This window comes from Protopterus annectens, chromosome 1.part0, assembly GCF_019279795.1.
Source record: "Protopterus annectens isolate FY-2018-M chromosome 1.part0, PAN1.0, whole genome shotgun sequence".
NCBI lineage: Eukaryota > Metazoa > Chordata > Ceratodontiformes > Protopteridae > Protopterus > Protopterus annectens.
Window position 1 is genome coordinate 86,205,582 of NC_056725.1, and position 21,954 is coordinate 86,227,535.

The window sequence follows — 21,954 nt, forward strand, 5'->3', positions numbered from 1 at the left end:
TATATATATATATATATATATATATATATATATATATATATATATATATATATGTGTGTGTGTGTGTATATATATATATATATATATATATATAATTTGTGTGTGTGTACGAGTCCCCGAGCTTGACTTTCATATGGCCGAGACCATATGATCTTTTAAAAGCTTGACTGCACTGAATGGAGATCTCTATACATCGTGGAATGGGAAGATTTTCCATTTCTGCAATGTAGTGTGATCTTGGAGTTGGTATATTTAAGTAGCGGAGTGTGTGGGGGGTGCAGGGGGGCTTGTCCCCCTGCTAGATGCATTTAGTTTTTATTTTGTTTTTTGTATTTTTTTTTTTTTTTTTTTTTTAACATGGTCGAAGTTTCATATGTTCATTATATGGTCTCGGCGATATGAAAGTTGAAGAGTTAGGTGTGTGTGTGTGTGTGTGTGTGTGTGTATACATATATATATATATATATATATATATATATATATATATATATATATATGTATATATATGTATATATATATATATATATATATAGGGCTGAAGAATATTAACTTAATCAGATTTTTAAAGCTGGAAAAATGTTTATTCTTTGATCTCTCCACAGGATGCTGCCTGTTCTGCTGGTTTCCATCCTTCTGGAACTGTGGTTGCTCTCGGAACTTTGACTGGAAAGTAAGTGATTGATTCTTGAAATCTAGCTTCTTAGCATTCACATCACAACTTTGAGTAGGCAAACGCAGTCATCCTGCACTCATGCAGATAGTAATCAAGTGATTTCAGTAAGTGTTTTTTTCTTCAGGCATATAGGAATGCATTTTTTCAGTAAAATTTTGTTTTTTCATTAATTGTTTTTTTGAGACATTTGTCACCTTGAAGGCAACATCCTTTTCTTTGTTGCTGGTAGATCAGGAAGCAATGGTCTCATCCCCACATCAAGCACTTTGTCCCATGTTTCTAATTCTGAATCTACAGTGCAGTATTGGAAGGCAGGCACTCTTGAGGAGCTAGCCTTCTGAAGAGACGTGTTAAAAAAAATCAGACAGAGAGTGATCCCAGCTACTTACTTCTGCCATTTGTCAAAGTAATGTTAGACCTGTTTTACTGTTGACAAACAGTAAAAGAATAGTGCCACTTTTCAGGTCTCAAAGTGCTTTATTCATACACAAGACTGACTGTGAAGTGACTATATGTTGCTAGCTAGTATGTTTACCCCAACCTAAGCATAAGTAAGAAATTGCATGCATCTGTATCTTGTCAATGGATTGCTGAACAAAAAAAATTAAGAGGTACTTTCTGTGAGACCAACATGGATGATAGTGTGGAGGCAAAAGAAGGTGCTAGAAACTGAAATGCATTTAGAAAACTTTGTCTAGCCACTATAGATGAGATCTTATGAGCTTTTATTATATTTGGAGAGTAAAATGTGTGAAAGACTGGGTAAGTGTAGTTTAGAGAAGGCCCACATATTTACTTAACATGATGGTGGTAGTTTGCAGTGTAAACTGAGGTTGCTGTGTGTGACGTAAATGATAGCCAGGAGATGCTGATGTGAGAACAGGCCCTTATTATAGAAGGTAAGGGAGAAATTATAGTGCTGTGTGGCCACAGTAATGAACAATAGACACAGACAACAGCTAGTGGGATTTTCAAAACTGTGGCTAGTGTAAACAAGAAAGCACCAACTGGTTGAGTCAGCATTTGTGGGAACCTGACTTGAAAGTAAGGGTTTGCTCTGGGACACTGGAGTGCTGATGGAATGAAATGCTTTATGTAATACCAATCAGGAGAATGTAGGAGGCTGTCTAGAAAGGAGCAGTGGACAGAGATGGATCATGGCCAAATGGGGTTGTGTAGGTAGGATAATGGCCCAGTCCCCCAACCATTCCAGTATCCCATAACTTGGCTTTCTCTCCCCAGTTACCGTAAACATTGTTCAAACCCGTCAGTATGGCTACTATTTTCTTTACTTTTAGAAATATTACATACATTTGGATTTAATTTAAAATGTTTATTATCTTTTAAACCTGTGATCCTGTGGTGCAGGGTTTGATTCCCTCGGTCTCCATTGCTGAACTGTACAACTTTGAGCAAGTCGCTTAACCAAGCATCACCCATGAGCAGAGTCTGAAAAACCATGAGTAGAGTCTAAAAATGGTCCTTGGAGATCAGAGCTCTAGCCCAGAAAGCAAATACAAATAAATAAATAAAACTTTTATTTCAAATTTTGTAGAACAAACACTGGTTACCATTTAGTAAACAAAACAAAATGATCTCACATTGAAAACAGACTTAACATGAGCAGGAGTAAGCCTCTCTGTCCTTAAAACTCTCATTTTTTGAAAAGGCATATGGCCATTAGCAAACTAAGTGTACATTGGGCGATTTTCAAACCACGTGCAAACATTTATAGGACCATGCATAAATGCATATGCTCTTTGATTCACACCCATTTCAGAACTTTTCAACTATAAAAGGTCATGCAAACTGCTTAAAATCCACCATTACCAGTCAATGTGCACAATCTCTGCAAAAGTAAAAGTAATCTGAATAATTCCACAACAAAGAAAACTACTACTAATGTAATTGTTGCTGCTGGCAAACAACTTTGCATTTCAGTGCTTCATCTACAAATGCCATGCCTGCTACCCTTGAATGGCAAATTACATTAAAAAATGTGTATACTGGTGATATGGCAATAGCATCTCCTGAACTAGACCAGCTATGTAATAGGGAATGGCTAGCATACAGCACCAGGTTCACAGTTACTAGGTGTATAGTCCTGGACACCATTAAGAAGGCTAGCCAAAATTCACAATTCTCCAAAGCACTGTACGATTAAATGACTTTCTCAATTTCACACAGCAGGGAAATGAAGGTAGAAAGATTCAAACCTTGCATCCGTACCACAGGAAGCAGACCATTAACAGGCTGGTGCTTTAGTCCTCTGTGGTAGCTGCCAGAGTAATAGGTTTTAACAAAGTACTGAAATCCTTTACAGTCCAATATCGTACAGAAGACTGTATCACAGTAATATGGAACAGTGACTGCATAATGGACGGTTCTGGGTTCTGATCATCACTTCAAATCCGACTATAAATCCAGGCCTATACATGAAGGAAGTCATTCATTAGCACAATGAATAAAGCAAAGCAGTTATTAAAGACAATATAAATGTTGCAGGTGTTTTTACTCAACAGCTCAAAAGTCATCCAGAAATCAGAACTATTACTTCATACACCATACTTTTTTTTTTTTTGTGCTGGGGGGGGTTCTTACATACTTGCATTACACCTACATAATCATTTTTAAATTCCCTGTGTTCTCTGTCATCAAGAATAGCTTACTGTTGCAACATACACCTCCAGAGTCAGTAGAGCCAGATTAAGGACAAATGGGGCCCTATATGGGGTAAATAATCAGGCCACTGCCAGCCATACCATATCACATTACTTGGCTGTCTGTCCCCAATTACCTGGAAAGTTGTTAATCTGACAAAAGAAAGTGGGGAAGTGCTAAAAGGCCCGTTGAAGGTGGCAGTAGGTTGCACAGAACAGAAGCTGTCTTTCCGATAAACATAAAACTACGCCCACTTCATCTTGATGTACCAATTAATTGTATGTAGATGGGAAGAAGAGGAAGAAGTGACAAATTTTGTTTTCATAAAAACTCTACACATGGTGTCTGCAGACATTTGGTTAGAAGAAGCTTTCTTCTTGGGGGGGGGGGGGGACTATGGAAGAACTATGGATAAAATTACAGGGATTAAAGCTGGTGTAATGGTTAAGGTGTTTACCTCAAACATAAGGTGCAGGGTTTGATTTTCCCACCCTTGGTTACTGTCTGCATCTATTCTGTAGTAGTCTACAGACTGATTGCATAGTATTTTCCATAAGCACTATTCAAACTTCTCAGTGTACATATTTTGTGGTCTTTTACAATTACCATAGAGATATGGAGTTTGTTTAAAACTTTTATTTCACATTTTACAGAAAAAAACTGACAGCTACTTTCTAAACAAAACACTGACATTAAAAACAGACCTGGCATGAGAAACAGTAAACTTCAATACCCTTGAAACTCACATTTAGTGAAAAATGCATATGGCAAACCATTAAACTACAAGAGATGTGCTGGGGTTCATGCTCAAATAGCGCATCATGATGGCCTAATTAGTGTCTGTGTGATGGGTGAAGGAATTCAAAAGACAAATGTATAACGCATTTGCTAACAGTTTGGGACTCCACTGGACCCAAGTGCCCTTTTTCAGGATCAGCCCAGGAAATGCTGTCTGGTTTAGTAACTTGGCAGAGTTGCATAGAAGGAAAATGAACGCTAAGGGAATCGAACCATGTACTACAGGAATCAGCCATTGCCTTCCTCGTTAATTGCTAGACGTACTATTGTAGCTCATACACAACGCATTTCATACCTGTATGCCAGCAAAAAGCAAGCTAAATTAAAAATGAATTTGTAGTTGAAATGTTAGCATTAAACTCACAGACTTCATGCTGTCCAATTTATTCATAGCTAAATAGTAAACATACTATCAACATTCAACAAAACAAGGAAGCTGTCTCCAGAAGGGAATATTTCTGCTGCTGTTTCTCAGGTGAGTTTCTGGAAAGGTACTATTTAGTATGCTACCTCATACTCTGGGTCATAGGCAGTTACTAGGCTTGTAGTCTGGGGGAACATTGAGGAGTTTACCTAAATTTCTATTTGCCCCAAAATACTCACTGGTTAAGAATCTGTCTCAAGAACCGGGGATAAGTATGAGGCAAAAATCAGAGATGTTCTGCAAAACTGGAGACAGATAAGAGCAGAGTACTCTAAATCACTTCAAGATTAACAGATTAACAGGTTTTATATCAGCATGTGTTTTATTAGTTTTCCCTTGTTAACCAGTTTAGTCCCACTAGACTAGTGGTCTCTCTTTAGGGCAGACCCTAGGTAATATTTATGCTAAAAGAAAAATTTGGCCATGGCATTAAAGAATATCCCCTACTATTTTCAGCAGGTGCTGTGGTATCTTTTACATCACCTAAGATACCACCATCCCAAGCAGGATACACTGGAGTGCAGCACCCCCCTTATGCTGCACTGCAGTGTCGCCAGTTGATTTACCTGGTCTGGAAATAGAACCCACAGCCTTCTGCACCAAAATGAAGTGCACCACCTATTGTACACTTGTTGTACCACTGATCTAGACTATGAAACTCCGATTGAACATGGCAGACTGTAATCCTCAGCAATTTTTTTGAAGAAGGCGTTTGAAGAGGGCCTGTGAGGTGCTCTGTTTGACATGAAGTGGGAGTCTGTTCCAAAGGTGTGGTAACCTCTGGGTGACAAATCTGTCCATCCAGCAGGTTCTATTAATGTCACATACTAGGTTAAGGTCTTTAGAGTGACTGACCCATGTACCATTTGACTTGTGGATATGCAGCATTTCCAATAAAGCAGGATCAGAGATCGCCTTATAGTGGTCTGTATGAAACAGAATAAAGTGACGTTGATTTTAGATGATCCACATGGGACAGATGCTGAATACCTTGAATTTTCCTTGTGAGGAATCTTTGTGGTCTCTGTTTGCTGCAGGTTCCTGGAAAGGTACATACCAAAAGTGGCATTGTACTCAATTATTGGCCTGATTAGGGAAGAGTACAGGGAGTTAATTTTTTTTTTTTTTTTTTTTTTTGTGAGGCAATGCCATTACTTATGAGATGAGCAATATAGAATGCCCTTCCTACCACTGTGAAAGGTAAGGTTGCTGTCAACCTGTGTGCCCAGGTCTCTCACCACTGAGTGCGTACTTAAGGTGTTGCTATTGATGTGGTGGTTAGCAGGAACTTTGCAAGGCCATAACTTTGGCACCAATCATTTGTTTCTGTAAGACTCTCTTGTAGGATTTACCATCATTTGGAGACTCTATGACTGCTCCCAGTTTGCAGTCATCAGCAAACTTTGCCAGCCATAGACCTTTTGTTTTTGCTTGTAATTCTGAGGAATAGATTGCAAACAATAGAGGTCCCAGGACCGATACTTGTGGAACACCACTAGTTACAGGTCTACTGTTTGGAGGTATAGTCCCCTGTTTTCACTATATGGGTTTTCAGTGAGCCAGTTGGCAGCACATCTAATGACAAAAGGGTTGATGCCTAGCTGGGTGAGTTTGTCAATGATGCTTGAGTGGTGGATAGTGTCAAAAGCCTTGGCTAAGTCTAGGTAGGCTATATGCACAGATTTCCCCTTGTCCAGGGCTTTGGTTACTGTCTCAAAGAAGTCCACCAGGTTAACAGGCATTATCTCCCTTTGACAAATCCATACAGAGTAGGGTCAAATATTTGGAGATTATCGATATCTTTGTTGATAAGGTCCATGATGATTCACTCCATGGACTTGCAGATAAGGCTAGTCAGACTAATAGGTCTATAGTTCCTGGGATCAGTGGAAGCACCACCTTTGTGCAAGGGAATAACGGTGGTTTTCCATTCTGTTGGGATGAAGCCGGTACTTAGACTATGATTGAAAAGAGTATTCAATGGTGTTGCTAATTCTTGTTGGAGCCAATGTAGGATGCACCTGGGATGTTATCAGGTCCCATAGATGCTGTGTTTTTGGCCTTAGAGAGGGAGTTTATGACCTGCTCTTTAGAGAGACAAGGTAGAGGACAGGTGGTAGGGATGTCATGGGGTATATGTGGCGGGGACAGGGGAGTTAAGTTTTCACAGCACCTATTGGCTAACAGGTTAGCTCTGTCCACAGGCTCTGTATATGTGGTATTATTAACTACCAGTTCGGCACAAATCTGGGCGTTTCCTTTTAGGTTATGGATGTAACTAAAGAACACCTTATGGTTGTCCTTAGTTGAGGAAGCTAATTTGGATTTGTAGCTTGCCTTGGAGGACATCATAAAAAGTTTTATTTGCTTGTTTAAGCTGAAGAGGGACTTTTCCATTTTAGGGCTCACTCCCTCTTACTCTTAGACAGCAGTTTCTTCCTCTTACTGTAAAGGCTCTTAATGGCAGTCATCCACCACACAGGTTTGCTCTACCTTGAGGAGCTTGTTTTAGTCCTATCAGGTACAGCCTAATCAATGCAGTTATACAGGTGTTTGTACTAAGCATTGGTGTAGAACTCTGCATAGTTGCCAAGGAGGTACAGTGAAGCTATTTATACCATCCATTAAGTGGTTATAAGCTTCTTTGGAGAAGTTATTTAGTTTAGCTGCTGCAAGTGGGGGGTCAGGTGTGATAGTTACTTCGAATGAGACTGATTTGTGATCAGATCTCAGCAGGGAAGACCTCGCAGTGGGGGTGCTACAGTGCCCCCCCTCAATATTGTTAAGCACCAGATCCAGGATGTCGGCACCCCTTTTGAGGGTGTCAACCAGCTGATCCAGGGCATTGGAGTTAACCAAGATGAGGAAAATGAGTTTGAGCATGAGTAGTTTAGCCAGTCAATGGATGGGTAGTTAGTCGCCCAAAACCACGGTGTTCGGATGTATCTTGATAGATTCAAGTAGATCCAAACATGCAGAGTGGGTGTCCTGATTCATTAAGGGTTCTTGTAGCTGGCAATGACTTGAATAGCTGTGCTACCAACAGTTAATTGCACCTGAAGTATCTTCAGGGAATCATACCGTTTAACCAATCTGGAGGTGTATTTATCTTTAATGAATATTGATACACTGCCTCCTTTAGTTTTCATGCCTTCAGTTTGTGGGTTCTTTCAACTTTCTGGTCTAAAAGCCTATGCTTTTCCCGCCTTTCCTGTAACTAGTCTAGTCCAGATACAGATTTGCTGTATCCAGGACCATATGTAAGCTTCAGAGCCCCCCAAGCCTTTCTGTGTTGGAGGGAAGCCTTCTAGCTTATCAGTGGGAGTGGTAAGCATTAGGTAGCCTATCTACCACAAGAGGAGTGCATTCTGCACTCAAAATTGTAGTTTATTGGCTGTTTGGGCAGTCTTTCCATTTCTTTCAACTTTCTGGTTTAAAAGCCTGCATTTGCACTTGTTTCTCACCTTTCCTGTAACTAGTCTAGCCCAGATACAGATTTGCTGTATCCAAGACCGTTTGTAAGCTTCTGACTGGTGTCAAAATCTGCTCTTCAAATTTTCCCTTCAATCTGCTAGTTCTCTCCTCTCCTCTACTGCACTTTTACTAGCTTCTTAGTCTAGCACTTTATCAGACTTCTTGTAGCAATTATTGTAGCACACAAAAGTGCTATCAGCACTAAACGTTCTACAAGGAAACTGCTCCAGTACTTATTATTAATGCCCACCCCTCTAGGCATGTCTAAAGGTCAGTTTCCTGTGCTTTCTCCTATTAACTTGGTGAACCTGGGCATCCTGAGGCAATGTAGCAACTGCCTCATGTACACCGACAACCCTCTCCTCTTACCTCCCAACACTCAGACTTACGAGAGATGCACTTGTATATCCAAATTGGAAGCCAAGCACTTTCCAGCCAAGACCAGAAGAGCTGGTCAAGAGGAGAAGGTCAACACTTGCACCACATCACATGGAACACATCACCCTACAGAACACACAGCAGCACTGCCTTCGCATAAAAATACAAACCACAACACACTTTCGTGGAGGCTCTCAATAAAAATCTACCCAAATAGCAGAGACCTCCAAGGCAGAAATGCACTCAACCATGACAACACAACACTAACCATGAGACAAACAACTCTCCTAAACAGTGTGCCACTCAACCAAAGCCTGTAAGGTAAAACAGCATGCCCAGCACACTAGTCATAGGTGACATGATACTGAGGCACACTGATGTCCCACTCACTAGGCTGAATAAGGAGAAAGTAACAGTCAGCTGCCTGTCAGGTGCCAGGATCCACCACATAACACACGCACTCAGGTCCCTCAACAACAGGTACAAATATGATTCGGTCATTGTACATGTGGGTTTGAATGACCTGAGACATACCTCCTTGGACTACATGAAAAGTGACTTGGAGGAGCTCTCGGATTATGTAGCCCAGCCGGGTATGACCCTAGCCCTGAGCAGCATCCTACCATCACTCAGAATGATACCACAGTACAAGCTGAAAATGACTGATTTTAATAATTGGCTAAATTTCTGGTGTCACTCTAAGGGGATCCAGTATCTGTCTGCCTGGGATGACATGACTGACAGACCTTAATGCTTTGCCAGAGATGGCTGGCTTCTGTCACCCCTGGGCTTCCGGATAATGGCCAACGCTCTTGCCACCCCTGTAGTGCCTTTTTTAGGCAGTGTTTCAAAGAACAAATTACCACAGTAACAGCTACAAACAAATGCAATCTGAGGGTCATGCTGCTCAACACTTGAAGTCTAAATCTCAAAATGCACTCACTCAAAGCACTCCTTAAAATGGAGAACATCGACATTTGTGCTGTAACAGAGACCTAGTTCAAGGCAGCAGAAACCACCCCTACACTACCAGGCTATAACTCTTTTCACACCTTTCGGCCCCAGAACTTAGACCAAAGCTTCAAAGGCGGTGGTGATTCCATATTCATAAAGGATGTGGACACCTCCAGACTGGTTGCCCAATATAATGCATCAGAGATACTTCAGGTGCAGCTAACACTGGGTAAGACCGTGATTCAGGTCGCAGCCTGATATAGGTCCCCAACCATTTCCCAAGACTCGCACTCCACATTCCTAAGCACCCTGGAGAATGTTTGGGTCCAACCTGACACTCTCATACTAGGTGACTTCAAATACCCCTCCATTAAATGGGAAAACTGCTCAAGTACCAATACACTTGCCCAACGTTTCCTGGAGTTCATTAATTCCACTGGCCTGGACCAGCTCGTTCTTACCCCCACTAGAGGTAGCAACATCTCTGACCTAGTCATTAGTAACATTTGCAACCGTTGCTCTACACCAATAATGAGCTCCTCCCTGGTTAGATCCGACCACAAATTATTCACCTTGAAAATCCACATACCCTCCCCCACAAAGGTAACCACCATGAAAAATTTCTCCAAAGCTAACTTTGGGTGCCTAAAACAGAGTTGGCTAACTTCACGGCACCCATGCAAATGGAGAATAGTTGCATGACCGCCGAATCATACACCAATGCACTGTACGAACATGTACACAAATGTATGGATCTCGCCATACCCAATAGAACCAAGATGCTCTCCTCCAAAAAAAAGGAAGCCAATCTGGTGGTCCTCTGCCGCAAACAAACTCTACAACAGAAGGAGGAAACTGATGTGGAATAAGGTGAAGTCCCAAGACTGGAAAAACTCCATTAGCAGCCTCAACAAAAAGTTGAGATCCCTCCTTAAATCCTCTAAAGCTAGCTATGAAAACAGAATTGCAGCAGACAGTAAAGACAACCACAAGGCCTTCTATAGTTATGTAAAGCATCTCCACGGCAATACCCAGATTTGCTCTGAGCTACTGCACAGTGGTACCTCCTATACCGAGCCAGCAGATATTGCCATTATACTGGCCGACAGATTCAGTGCCAACCTTACCCCTCTCTCCCACCAAAGGGCCAATGACAATATCAGATTGCCAAGCACCCAGTATTACTACTGCACAGGTTAAAACAGCACCATCAATGACCAAGAATACAGCTTCTATGGGACCTGACAATATCTCTGGCTGTGTTCTACATGAACTACAGAGTGAACTGGCACCTCACCTGTGTGCCCTGTTCAGTCACAGCCTCATCTCAGGCTTTGTTCCTACCAAGTAGCACACTGCTACAATCATCCCTCTCCATAAAGGAGGAACAACTACAGTCACTAGGACCTTTCGCCCCATTAGTCTGATATGTAAAGCTATGGGATGCATCATCATGGACCTAATAAACAAGGATATAGGGAATCTACAAACTCTGGATCCCACACAGTTTGGTTTTGTGAAGGGTAGATCATGACTGCTCAACTTGGTTGACTTCTTTGAGCCAGTCACCAGAGCTGTGAATGAAGGCAAGGTGGTTCATTTATTTATTTTTATTTTATTTTACATTTGTTGTCTGGGCTAGTCCAACTGGATATATGTCCATGTTCAGTGGAAGCCTGGGGAGAAAAGCTCCAACATAGATGAAAAATATAAACATGACATAAGAACAATATATTTGTAATCCTAGAACACATTTGTAAACAACTTGTAGAGTATCCTTATAAGACTAAATAGCATTAAAAACGTAGATTTAGCAATCAGGTACTTAACATCAATTAAAAAGGAAAGAATAATGTACATTAACCTGGAAGTATGTATATAGAGTGATGAGCAAGCAGTTTAAGATACAATTCTTTGGTGGTGTAGTTAAGAGCAGGATTAAGTTGATATAAGAGCAAGGTTAATCTGATACAGCAGGATTACGATGATACAGATGTTGAAGACTAATACATACTGTTGACAGCTAAGAGAGCAGGTTAAAACTCTGAGTTGGTTATATAGAAAGACTCAGTAAGTACAGAGTTGGTTAGCTAACTGCACATAAGCTGTAAGGTTAATGAGAGGTACTTGGCAGTGCAGTAGTACTAAACAGTGAAGGTGAGAGTAGTAGGCAGCAGCTCTTTAGTCTGGGTTGGTGAAAGGGCAAAGCCAGCGAGTCTTGAGGTATGTTTTAAGTTGCTTTTTGAAAAGTGGTGTAGAAGAGCAGGAGGTTAGTTCACCAGGGAGCTGGTTCCAGGTTTTCCCTACAGTGTTGGAGAATAGAGAGTCCCCAGCCCTGTTATTGGATTTTGGAGTGGATACTAGAAGTTTCCTTGATGAGCGTAGGGTTTTAAGATTGTTGTAGGGGATGACGAGGGTAGTTAGTATAGGAGTATTGCTAGGATTATGAGGGGTCTTATGGGTGGTATTAAGTTGGTGAAAGAAAAGCTGATTAGGTCGTTCCAGCCATCCAAGCTGCTTGAGATTGTGACAGTGGTGAGTTCTAAATGGGGATCCAGTGGCAAATCTGGCAATGTTATTGTAGGAAGTATTAAGCTTGTTGAGGTTGTTTTTCAATAGGTTGGTATAAATGGGAGAGGCGTAGAGGAGGGTAGAGATAAGATAGGTGTGGGCAACAATAGTTCTAGCTTTTGGGGTAAGAAACGTTTAGCCTATAGAGGGAGCCCAGTTTTATGTTCACTGACTTTATTGTAGCATTGATATGGGTATCAAAGGTGAGGTTGTAGTCTATAGTTACCCCTAAGAGTTTGGTGGTAGGGTCGGGAGATATGACAGTGCCATTGTTTGATGCTACTATGAGGTGGAGGGGGGGGGAGTACTTTTGTGTAGGAGTAAAGAGCAATAGTTTGGTTTTTTGGGGGGTTTAGGAGGAGGCAGCATTGGAGGAACCTATTCTCAACCATGTCAAATGTTGCTTGGGTGAGGGACTGCAGTTTAGATATGGATGAAGCGGAGCATATTAATATGGAGTCATCTGCATATTGTATGCAGGTGGCTTGTTTAGATTACTGATAGAGTTAAAATAGGAGAGGGCCCAAGATGGAGCCTTGAGGGACACCCAAGGTAACAGGAAAAAGGGTGGATAGGTTATTCTCCCAAAGTACTGCTCGTTTTCTGTTTTCTGAATAGGAGTTGAACCATTTTAGTGCCTGAGTATCAAGAGAGAGGGACTTAAGTATACTCAGAAGTACCTGGTGGTTTACCATATCGAAGGCTTTCGAGAAGTTGATAAAGAGAGCAGAAGAAAGAGTATTATTTATTGCGATGTTTGTTGAGACAGTCTGAAAAGGATAAGAGGGCAGCGGTGGTGCTGTGGAATGGCCTGAAACCATGTTGACAGTTTGCTAGTATGTAATTTTGTAGTAGGTGGTCTAATAGTTGGTGGTGGATACATTTCTCCATGATTTTTGCTAGTGGGGAGAGTAATACTATTGGGCAATAGTTAGAGAATTCAGTAGAGTTACTGCCCTTATGAAGAGGGATAATATGGGAGATTTTCCATACTGATGGGATTGTACCTTCAGTAATTGTTCTATTTATTAGAATGGAGACAGGATATGCTATTGCTTTAGCAGCAATTTGTAGATATTCAGCAGGTAGCAGGTCGGCAGAGGGGGTGCATGGTTTAAGTTTTCCAAGGAGACTGCAAATGAGGGAAGTGTGTACTGGTTGTAGATGAAATGAGGGAAGAGAGGTAATTGTAGTGGGAGTCAGGCTAGTATTTACAGGGAGAGGTAGTGCGCTGGCTAAAGTATGAACAGTCTCTGTAAAGAAGGTATTAAAGGTGTCTGCAATATGCTTAGGATTGCTATGGGAGGTACCTGATGGGGTAGGTGTTTTGGAATGGCCTGGTTGTACCAGTTTATTAATACCTGACCAACACTTTTGGGAATTATACTGATGTTTATGCTGGAGCTGAAGGTAAAAGTTTTTCTTGTCAAGGAGTATAGATTTCTTGGTAGCATTTCTAATCTGTTTAAAGTTATGATGGTCTGATGGGTTTCTGGTAGTTCTCCATTTGGCCCATGTTCTATTTCTCAGTCTGATTTTTTTGTCTAGTGTCTTTAGTAAGCCATGGTGCAGTTTTTGTCCTATTTCTGATTGAATGAGTAGGGGCATGGGAGTCCAGGATTTGTAAGAATTTTGTGTTAAAGTATAGCACTGCATCCTCACCTTGGAGGTATTTTAGGGGAGACCAGTCACAAGCCCTAAGTTCAATTTGGAAGCTATCTGGATTAAAGTACTTATTGGTCCGAGTAGTTCTATAAAAAGTTGGGTTGGGAATGTTAGATCTTCACCTAATTATGTAGGTGAGTGAGTGGTCGCTGATATCCTCAGGAATGGTACCTGTTTTATATGTATTGGGATGACTGTTAACAAGAATCTAGTCTAAGGTGCTTTCTTTGTGGCTAGGTTTGTGTTCTGGTTGGGGAAGTAATAGTTTGGGAGAAACCATAAAGGTTAATATGGGTGGCTGGCTTAGCTGCACTACAGCTAATCCAGTCTGTTAGTCACCCAGCACTATGAAATCCTGTGGTAAGTAAGTGGAAAGCCAGCTAAGGATATTTTCAAGGGTATTAATGTTGTTTTCAGGAGGGAGGTAAGAACAAATTATATAAATGGCTTTACAGGCATTGATTTGCAGTTTGGCAATGAGTAATTCAGCATTACTGTAAATGGGTGGATGTGAATCAAGTGAGCTAACTTGTAGCCATGATTTATATAATATTGCTACTCCACCACCTTTTTTAGTTTTGCGGTCAATTCTAAGTATATTGTATCCAGGTGGGGTGATTTCATTGTCCCGAGTTGAAGGTTTTAGCCAAGTCTCTGTGAGACATAGGATGTTGAAGGAATATACATCTAACAGAGCATGAAGTTGGGCTACTTTATTGTTTATGCTACAAATGTTGAGATGAGCTATATAGAGAGAGTTAGATGGTCTAGATGGGATGTGAAAGGTAGATGGACTGTGGTGGTCTGTGAGATTGATATTGTTTGGGCCAGGGTTGGGATGAATGTCACCATCTAATAGAGGGTGCAGTTGACGTTTTTGTATAAATTTTAGGATAGTAGAGTAAAAGTGTAGAGATTTCCTGGATGGAAGATAAGAGATGTGAGTCTAGTCTTTGGTACGTAGGAAGTAGATAGGAGGATGTAGATGTGATATTTAAGTGGTTGTTGGTGGATGCATGAGTTGTAGGAAGAGTTTGTAGAAAGGGATGGTGAAAGTCATTGAAGGTGAGTTGTTCATAGGTGGTTAAGAAATAGGACGTAATCAGAATAGGTAGAATAGTGTGACACAGTATTAGTTTCCTGTGGTTAGACATTTCTACTCTGGCCATTGTCAGGAGTCTAATATAGGTTTTAAAAGAGGAAGAAGGAAGAGGGGATGATGGGGTAAATATAGAGAAGGAAGGTGTGAATGCCTATGTGGTGTATAGGCACTTTAAAGAGTAATAGGTAAAGTTAGAGTAGAGAGTTAGTGAGGAGTAGTGATTGATTGGATGTTAAGGTTGGGGTGTGGCTTATGAAGGTATAAAGTCATGTGAACTCGGAGTGGGTGGGATTTGGGGCGAACGGAGCGGGTAGACCCAAAAAAGGGAAATGAGGAGCTACCAAAAAACAATCAGTAACAGCCGCTAATGCTATCTGGAGAGTACAGGTAAGTGTGGGTTCCAATGTACCTTGGGGCAAGAGCACATGGAGAGAAGAGCACAGTATGGGTAGCAGACACTTTAGACTTAACCATTCAATTAGGGAATAATATTAGTGGGATAGCAACGTAGAGCTGGAGAAATGTTTGGGCAACACACCTGAGACATAGTAAGCTAGTATGGCCTTATACTGGCACCTAGTGGCGTAGTCCACGCAATGCAGCTGCTCCTCTATGCGAGGGCTGAGAGTGTGTGTTTGAATAAAAAGACGACTAGTAGCTAGCTGGTATGCTCACTGAATTACATATCTATCAAACATTTAATGCAAAGTAAATAGGTTGGCTTCAAAACACAACATGTAAAGTCACCAACACATTGAAAAAATAATTACAGCTAAAGGTAGGCACAACTTTGCTGTAATAGCGTCCGCCCAGGCAGTTCCTCTTTAGGAAAGTGTGTGTTGGAAGGTGGTTTCCATGAGGCTGGGGGAGAGTGCCCAAAGTAAAGGGCTAAGGAGGATGGAATACAAACAAAGGAGAAAGAGAGTTATGTTATGAGTACTAGGACAGCATACAGAGGGACGCAGGATACACTAATAGACCTCTACTAAGTATCCGTTACTTATGGACAAAGTAAGGAGAGTTACAAAGGGGGAGAATAGGTTTCAAAAAGTACAGAACGGTATGTACACAGCTACAATTGGGTATGTAGAGCCACCGAAGTACCCAAATTGACCAACAACTTCAGTTGTATGTAGCCTTGTCAGAGGAGAGGAAAGAAACAGTACAGTTGGAAATTAGAGAACAGAAACAGTTTCATACAGCCTACCTTGATCTGGCCAAGGTATTTGATACCATTCCCCATTCAGGAATCATAGAAGAACTCACTAAGCTAGGCATCAACCCCTATATCACTAGGTGGGTTGCAAACTGGCTCACAGATAAGAGCCCAAAGTGTGAAAGTAGCTGACTCCAAGTCAGACTGCCGACTATTCACGAGTGGGGTCCCACAGGGTTCGGTCCTGTGTCCTCTCCTGTTTGGTATCTACTACTCTGAAGTCCAGGTCAACACAAAGGGACTCTGGCTGACAAAGTTCGCAGATGATTGCAAGTTGGCAGCTATTAACTCCCCAAGTGGTGATGACATCCAACAGAATGGCATCACTGAGACCAACAACTGGTGTCAGAACCATGGCCTTAAGCTCAATGCCAAAACATGTGTTGTTATCCCCTTTGGAAAAAACCCGGTTCCCATGAATTACCCCATTGATGGTAGTCCACTGAATGCAGAAGGCGTTATAAGAGATCTAGGAATACAGGTTGACAGCAGCCTCTCTTTTGATCACCAGATTGCCATTATGGTCAGAAAGTCCTTCTATGTAGCCCATCTCATTACTAAGGGTTTTGCATCCAGGAAGAAAGAGGTCATTGCCTCCCTCTACTATTCCCTCATTAGACCAGTCATCGAGTACAGTGCCCCATTTGGCATGTACCTCACTAGACACCTGCAACAACTGGAGAGGCCGCACAAGTACCTCGTAAAGAGGATCCTAAGCCTTAAACACTTCTCCTATATGAACAGACTCAAAACTCCAACTATTCTCTGGCTCAGATCACCTACTTAGAGGTGATCTCTACTTGACTTACAAAGCCATGTCTGACCCAGCTCTGTTAGAAATGCTACATCTGAAGAAATCCCAATCCCTCCGCACCACACACTCCAGAGACTTCAAACTCATTACCGCAATCAGCAGAACATACTCAAGGGACAGGTTCATAACCGAGACTGCCCATGCCATGGAATAGACTTCCCATACATATCAAGCAGAGCACCACGATGACCCTCTTCAAGAGAAACCTTGATGTGTGGATGGCAAATAGAAAATTTCCTCTGGGGATAACTCCAGTGGCTCTTCTCGACAGAGGCACTTGGAACTAAGGTCGGGTGGCACAGTGCCAGCGTAATTCTATGGCTAGGCCCCAGGGCCCTTAGCCTACTACACACTTATGAACCTATGAATGTATGGAAGGAGGCGTAACCTGGTATGGATGGGGTGCTCTCCACAGCCTTGAACCAGTTGTCTGTGACTGCACAAATGTCTGTATCTTCCAAGGTGAGGGCTGCTTTCAGTGAGTGCAGTTTCATGTTAAGACTCCTAGTGTTTAGCAGCATAACCTTGAGTTTTTTTTAAATGGAGTTTATATGTTGGGAATTTTGGCCTTGAGACACTGTCTGAAAAAAGCACTATTTGGGGGTGGCAAGAGCCTTAACTAGTAGCCAAAATCCCAGGTGTGACAAATGAAGAAAATTAACATCTCTGGCAAAGCATCATGGTCTGTTGATTGTCATGCCAGGCTGACAGATACTGAATCCCCTTAGAATTACACCAGAAAATAAGCCAATTTTTGAAGTCTGTGTTTTTTTTTTTTGTTTGTATTGAGGCATCATCTTAGGTGAAGGTAAAATGCTGCTGAAGGCTAGGGACATGCCTGCCTGAGATATAGTCAGAGGGCTCAGTCATGTCTCTCTTCATATAGTCCAGAGATTTTTATCTCAAGTCATTCACACCAACATGAACTATGACAAAATCATAACAGTACCTATTGTTGATAGACTTGGAACTCATGTGTGATGTGATAGATCCTGGCACCTGACAGACAGCTGACCATGACCTTTTCATTATCCAGCCTGGTGAGAGGGACATGTGTGTGCCTCATGATGGAATTACCTATGACTAATATATTTGGTTTTGTGTTCTCACCTTAAAGGCTTGACAGGTGAGACCCTGGTGTGTGAGTAATTGTGTACTGCAGAGGAAGCATTATGTGTAGCGTGCTTGTGTTTGTGCTTGGGGAGGTCTCTGGTGTTTAGGTATGTTTCTGGATGAAGACCTCCAAATTTGTAGGCATGTGTGATGTGGGTTTGGGTGGAGTAGGAGTTGAGGTGTGTATGCTGACAACCTGATAATTGTCATATGTACTGACTTTGATGTGTGAGACAGCATGAATTCAAGGTTCTTTAATATAGTTACATCTCTCACATGTTGAGTTTGTCTGGACTAGAAGTACAGGGTTGACTGTGAACATGAGGCAGTTGCTACACTCACTCAGGATAACCACGTTGACCAAGCTGGCTGGAGAAACTGTGGGAAATTGTCCATCCATAGTGTTAGGCAAATTTATATGATCATGAAAACAGGTTGCACTTAGGAATTGCTAGTGGATGAGATGTGTGTTGGTACCCCTGAGGCTAGGCTTAGTATTCCACCTGACAGTAGAGCAGGCCCATGATAAACCTCTGGAGGACCAAAGGCAAAGTGCTATGGGAAAATTTAAAAAGCAAAACATTTGCATTTATAACCACCAATGGTAGCTACCACTACACAGCTGTGCACAGTGGTGCATTACACACAAACAAGCTCAAACGCTGGGTTTAAATAAAACAAGAAATAACCCTTTTAACTCAGACTAGCCAATAAGGATGCTCTCTCTGAGCTCTAGTCCAGTCGCCCTCTATTAGATGCAACGCAGACAGCAATCTCCTCCTACAAGGGTGCAGAAGGGCATAATTCAACAAAAATGGCTTGAATTTGAAGCTCAGAAGTTACAAAACAGACCCAGAAAGAGCAAACCTGAAACTGGGCTGTGCTACAGCTGAACTAGTATAGTATACAGTAAAATGTGGCAAAAAAACAGTTCAGGCAATTCAAACAGACAGCTGAATGCAAATATAAATTAAAAGTGCAATATAAGAACAAAAACAGGCACTTGTAGTTAGTTGGAAGCAACGGATGCCTCAGATCTTTCAGTATCTCAATGAAGAGCTGGTTTTAGTGCTGAAGTGATGCCAGTCTAAATTTAGCAAGTTTGAATCCAGCCTATACTATAAAATGCAGTAGTAATAGAACCTCAAAATGCATAAAATCAGAGTCACAACAGCAAGAAAACAGTTAAAGTAAAGGGGCAGTTCAGTAGAATACTCCCACAAAAGTGTAGACCACAAACCTTCCTAGTGTGAAATAACTGGTCTAGAACCCAGAACCCTAGAACCAGAACCAATTCACTTAGAATAACAGGCACAATAAACCTTCACCAGCAATTCCCAGCTTAGAAGTGTGTAGGCCACACACTGCCGCCACACGAGTCTAGACCACAAGCCTTCCTAATGTAAAATAACTGGTTTTGGAACCCAAATGCTTAAGCCAAAAGTAAGACACTTGAGAATAATAGACACCATAAGCCTTCACCCAGCTCAGAAGGGCAGAGGCTACCCTCTCCTCTTACAAGAGTGTAGACCACAAACCTTCTTAATGCAAAATAACTAGCCTGAATCCCAAGTCCTTAAACCAAAACTAAGAGGCTTAGAATAACAATTACAATTTAATCAGGGTACTAACAAGCAGTAATAAATGCAGCAGAGTAAATCCAATTGAACACTTTTAAGAAGCAGCAGCAAAAGCAAAATAAAGTAGGAAGAGAGACAAATATCGCAAAAGCAGCTGAATAAAGTGCATTTTTTTAGTTAAGTAGAAAGAGAGGAAACAGAAGATAATTCAAGGCTAAGAAATTGAGAGTGGGCCTTCCCAGATCTCACTGTACTCCGTAGAATGAGCTGATGCGATGGGACTTCAGACGATAATATTTCTGTTGTCATTTCTCAGGTGTGTTTTCTGGAATTGTATTCTCATTCCGCCACACTCTGTTGCTACTTTGCTCTCTGTAATGGAAGAAAACACTGCTGTTTCTCATGTCCTGCTGTTGCTGCCCTTTCTCCTGTTCAAATCTCCTGAACATCTGTGTGCTACTGGCGGGTGCTGAGATTTCTGGAGCAAATAAAATGCAGCCTGGGGCTTATTGACAGATATATATTTAAAGCAGACAAAGCCCCCCCCTCAGGTAGCAGGTCCTAAGCAGCTGCGTAGATCACCTAGTACTGGATCTGGCTCTAGTTTTGGGGGGGGGGGGTAGAAAGAAATACTTAGTGAAGCTGTTAAGTGAGAATATTTAGAGCCCTACATTTGCGAACTAGTGGTGAAAATAAGGAAATCTGATGCAAAAAAATACTTTATAAATCAAACAATGGCCCACAGCTACACTGAATAAATGTTTTGTCAATCAAGTAAATTAAATTGTTGGAACAGTTTCAGTTTTTCTAGCATGTGGAATATGATGTAGAATTGTGCATTTTACAGGGAAGTACCAGAGTGCAATTTTTAATTTTGCTTTTCAGAAAATTCACAAGGTAAAAGGAATGGAGTGGATGAGTACAGCTCTTTTTTTTCTTGAAGTTGTCAAGTGTGGTGTGTAAAAAAACACAATGTGTTATATTAGAAAACCCATATCTGGGAGTAACGCATTGACTACCTTTTAAATTTTAGTTATATAAAGCGGAGTAATTTTTTGTGAATGAATAGGCATATGAGAAATTCCTTTAATGTGGTTAAATAATGGCAGCATAGCATACAATTGCGTCATCTCTGGGTATGTAGGTTTCCCATAAATATTGCATTTTTGCTATGATCAATGTGGGGAAAGTGGCAAATGGAGAACATGCAAATATGAACATTTTAGAATAGAGAAAGCAAGGCTTATAAAAACAGAGCCTTCGGAAACAGTTTTGTTAGAAGAACCACAAGAAGAAACTGAGACAGCAGAAGCAAGGCACAGAGCAGTCGTATGTGATCCAGGCTGGACATCAATGAAAAAAAATTCAAAGTTTTAAAGGAAAAAAAATATGATTTGTGGGAACTTTCAGAACAAGACCTCTTTGTAAGAGATGTGTTAGTGTGTGTGTGTGTGAGAGGGGGAAAATATATATATGTATATAATCATTGTAGGTGTGTGAAGGAAGGGAATATAAAGAAAAAAGATGAAGACTGGGAAATGCGCATGATAGTTGCTTTAACATCTTGGCTAAAATAGCCATAAAACCCAACATCATTCTATTGAGAAATGTTGTCTGTCCATCAGTAAAGTGTCTGACCTGCACTGCCTGTGGTTGGCACCCCAAGTGCTTCCTTGACATAAATGCCAATTCCCTTACTTTAACCATCTTACCTGGGGCCCTTTACCCACGATTGTATCCTTCCAAACATGACCAATTCTTGCACACCTTCACGTATTATGTTCCCCTGTTAAATCATACTGTAAATCTGTGATTATTTCCTTTAAAACTGCAGGTACTTCGCTGGAAATACCTCTGTGGTTAGTGACGTCTCAAAATGAGACCTTCTGCAGTTACTTGATTTAAATAAAGTCCATTGTATTCCTCCTCTCATGATTTAAGCTGCTGCCTAAGCCTCTGACTTCGACTCCTGTTTAAATTGTTGCAGTGACATGATAGTCCTTATCTGCACCAAATATAACTAGAAATTTTAAAACAAGCCCCTCTTGGTGCATACCCACAAAAATAAAATACATAACTGGAAAAAGAGAACTTAATTTTTTACAAGAAGTCTCGCTCTAATTATCTTAAGAGCACACTTAAGTAAAATAGTAAGGAGTTTAATGGACCCATTAGGAAGCTTAAGGCTGAGTGTGAACCTAATAGCCATTAAAACCAAAATTAACTACAAATCTTTCTTTATTATATCAGGAAGTGAAGAGCTAGCACCATCCTATGTTTGATGTTAGTTCACAATGATATTGCCTCCTCTACCCCAAAGTAAATGACTAATAATCTTTCTGATGAGTTTACTGCAAATTTTACTCCACCAGCAGTTACTGTTTCACATATTTGATGACCACACTTACCCCTTTAAATACAATGGAAAAAGTCTTGTCAGCCGTATCAAAAGCTAAGCACACCTTTACGTTGTCACCAGATAGTATGGCAACCAATTATGCTAAGACCTATCTGAATTCCTACTTAACCTG

General features: G+C 41.1%; 1 protein-coding gene across 4 annotated transcripts in view; it reads left to right on the forward strand.

Annotated features, from left to right (window-relative positions):
• EML2 (EMAP like 2) overlaps positions 1-21,954 on the forward strand; it is a 1,798,491-nt gene that overhangs the window by 1,408,433 nt on the left and 368,104 nt on the right. For all 4 annotated transcript variants that reach the window (XM_044085260.1, XM_044085417.1, XM_044085337.1 and 1 more), the window contains one exon: positions 603-670. In XM_044085260.1, coding sequence (XP_043941195.1) covers positions 603-670 — 68 coding nt within the window. The remainder of the gene's footprint in view (positions 1-602; positions 671-21,954) is intronic.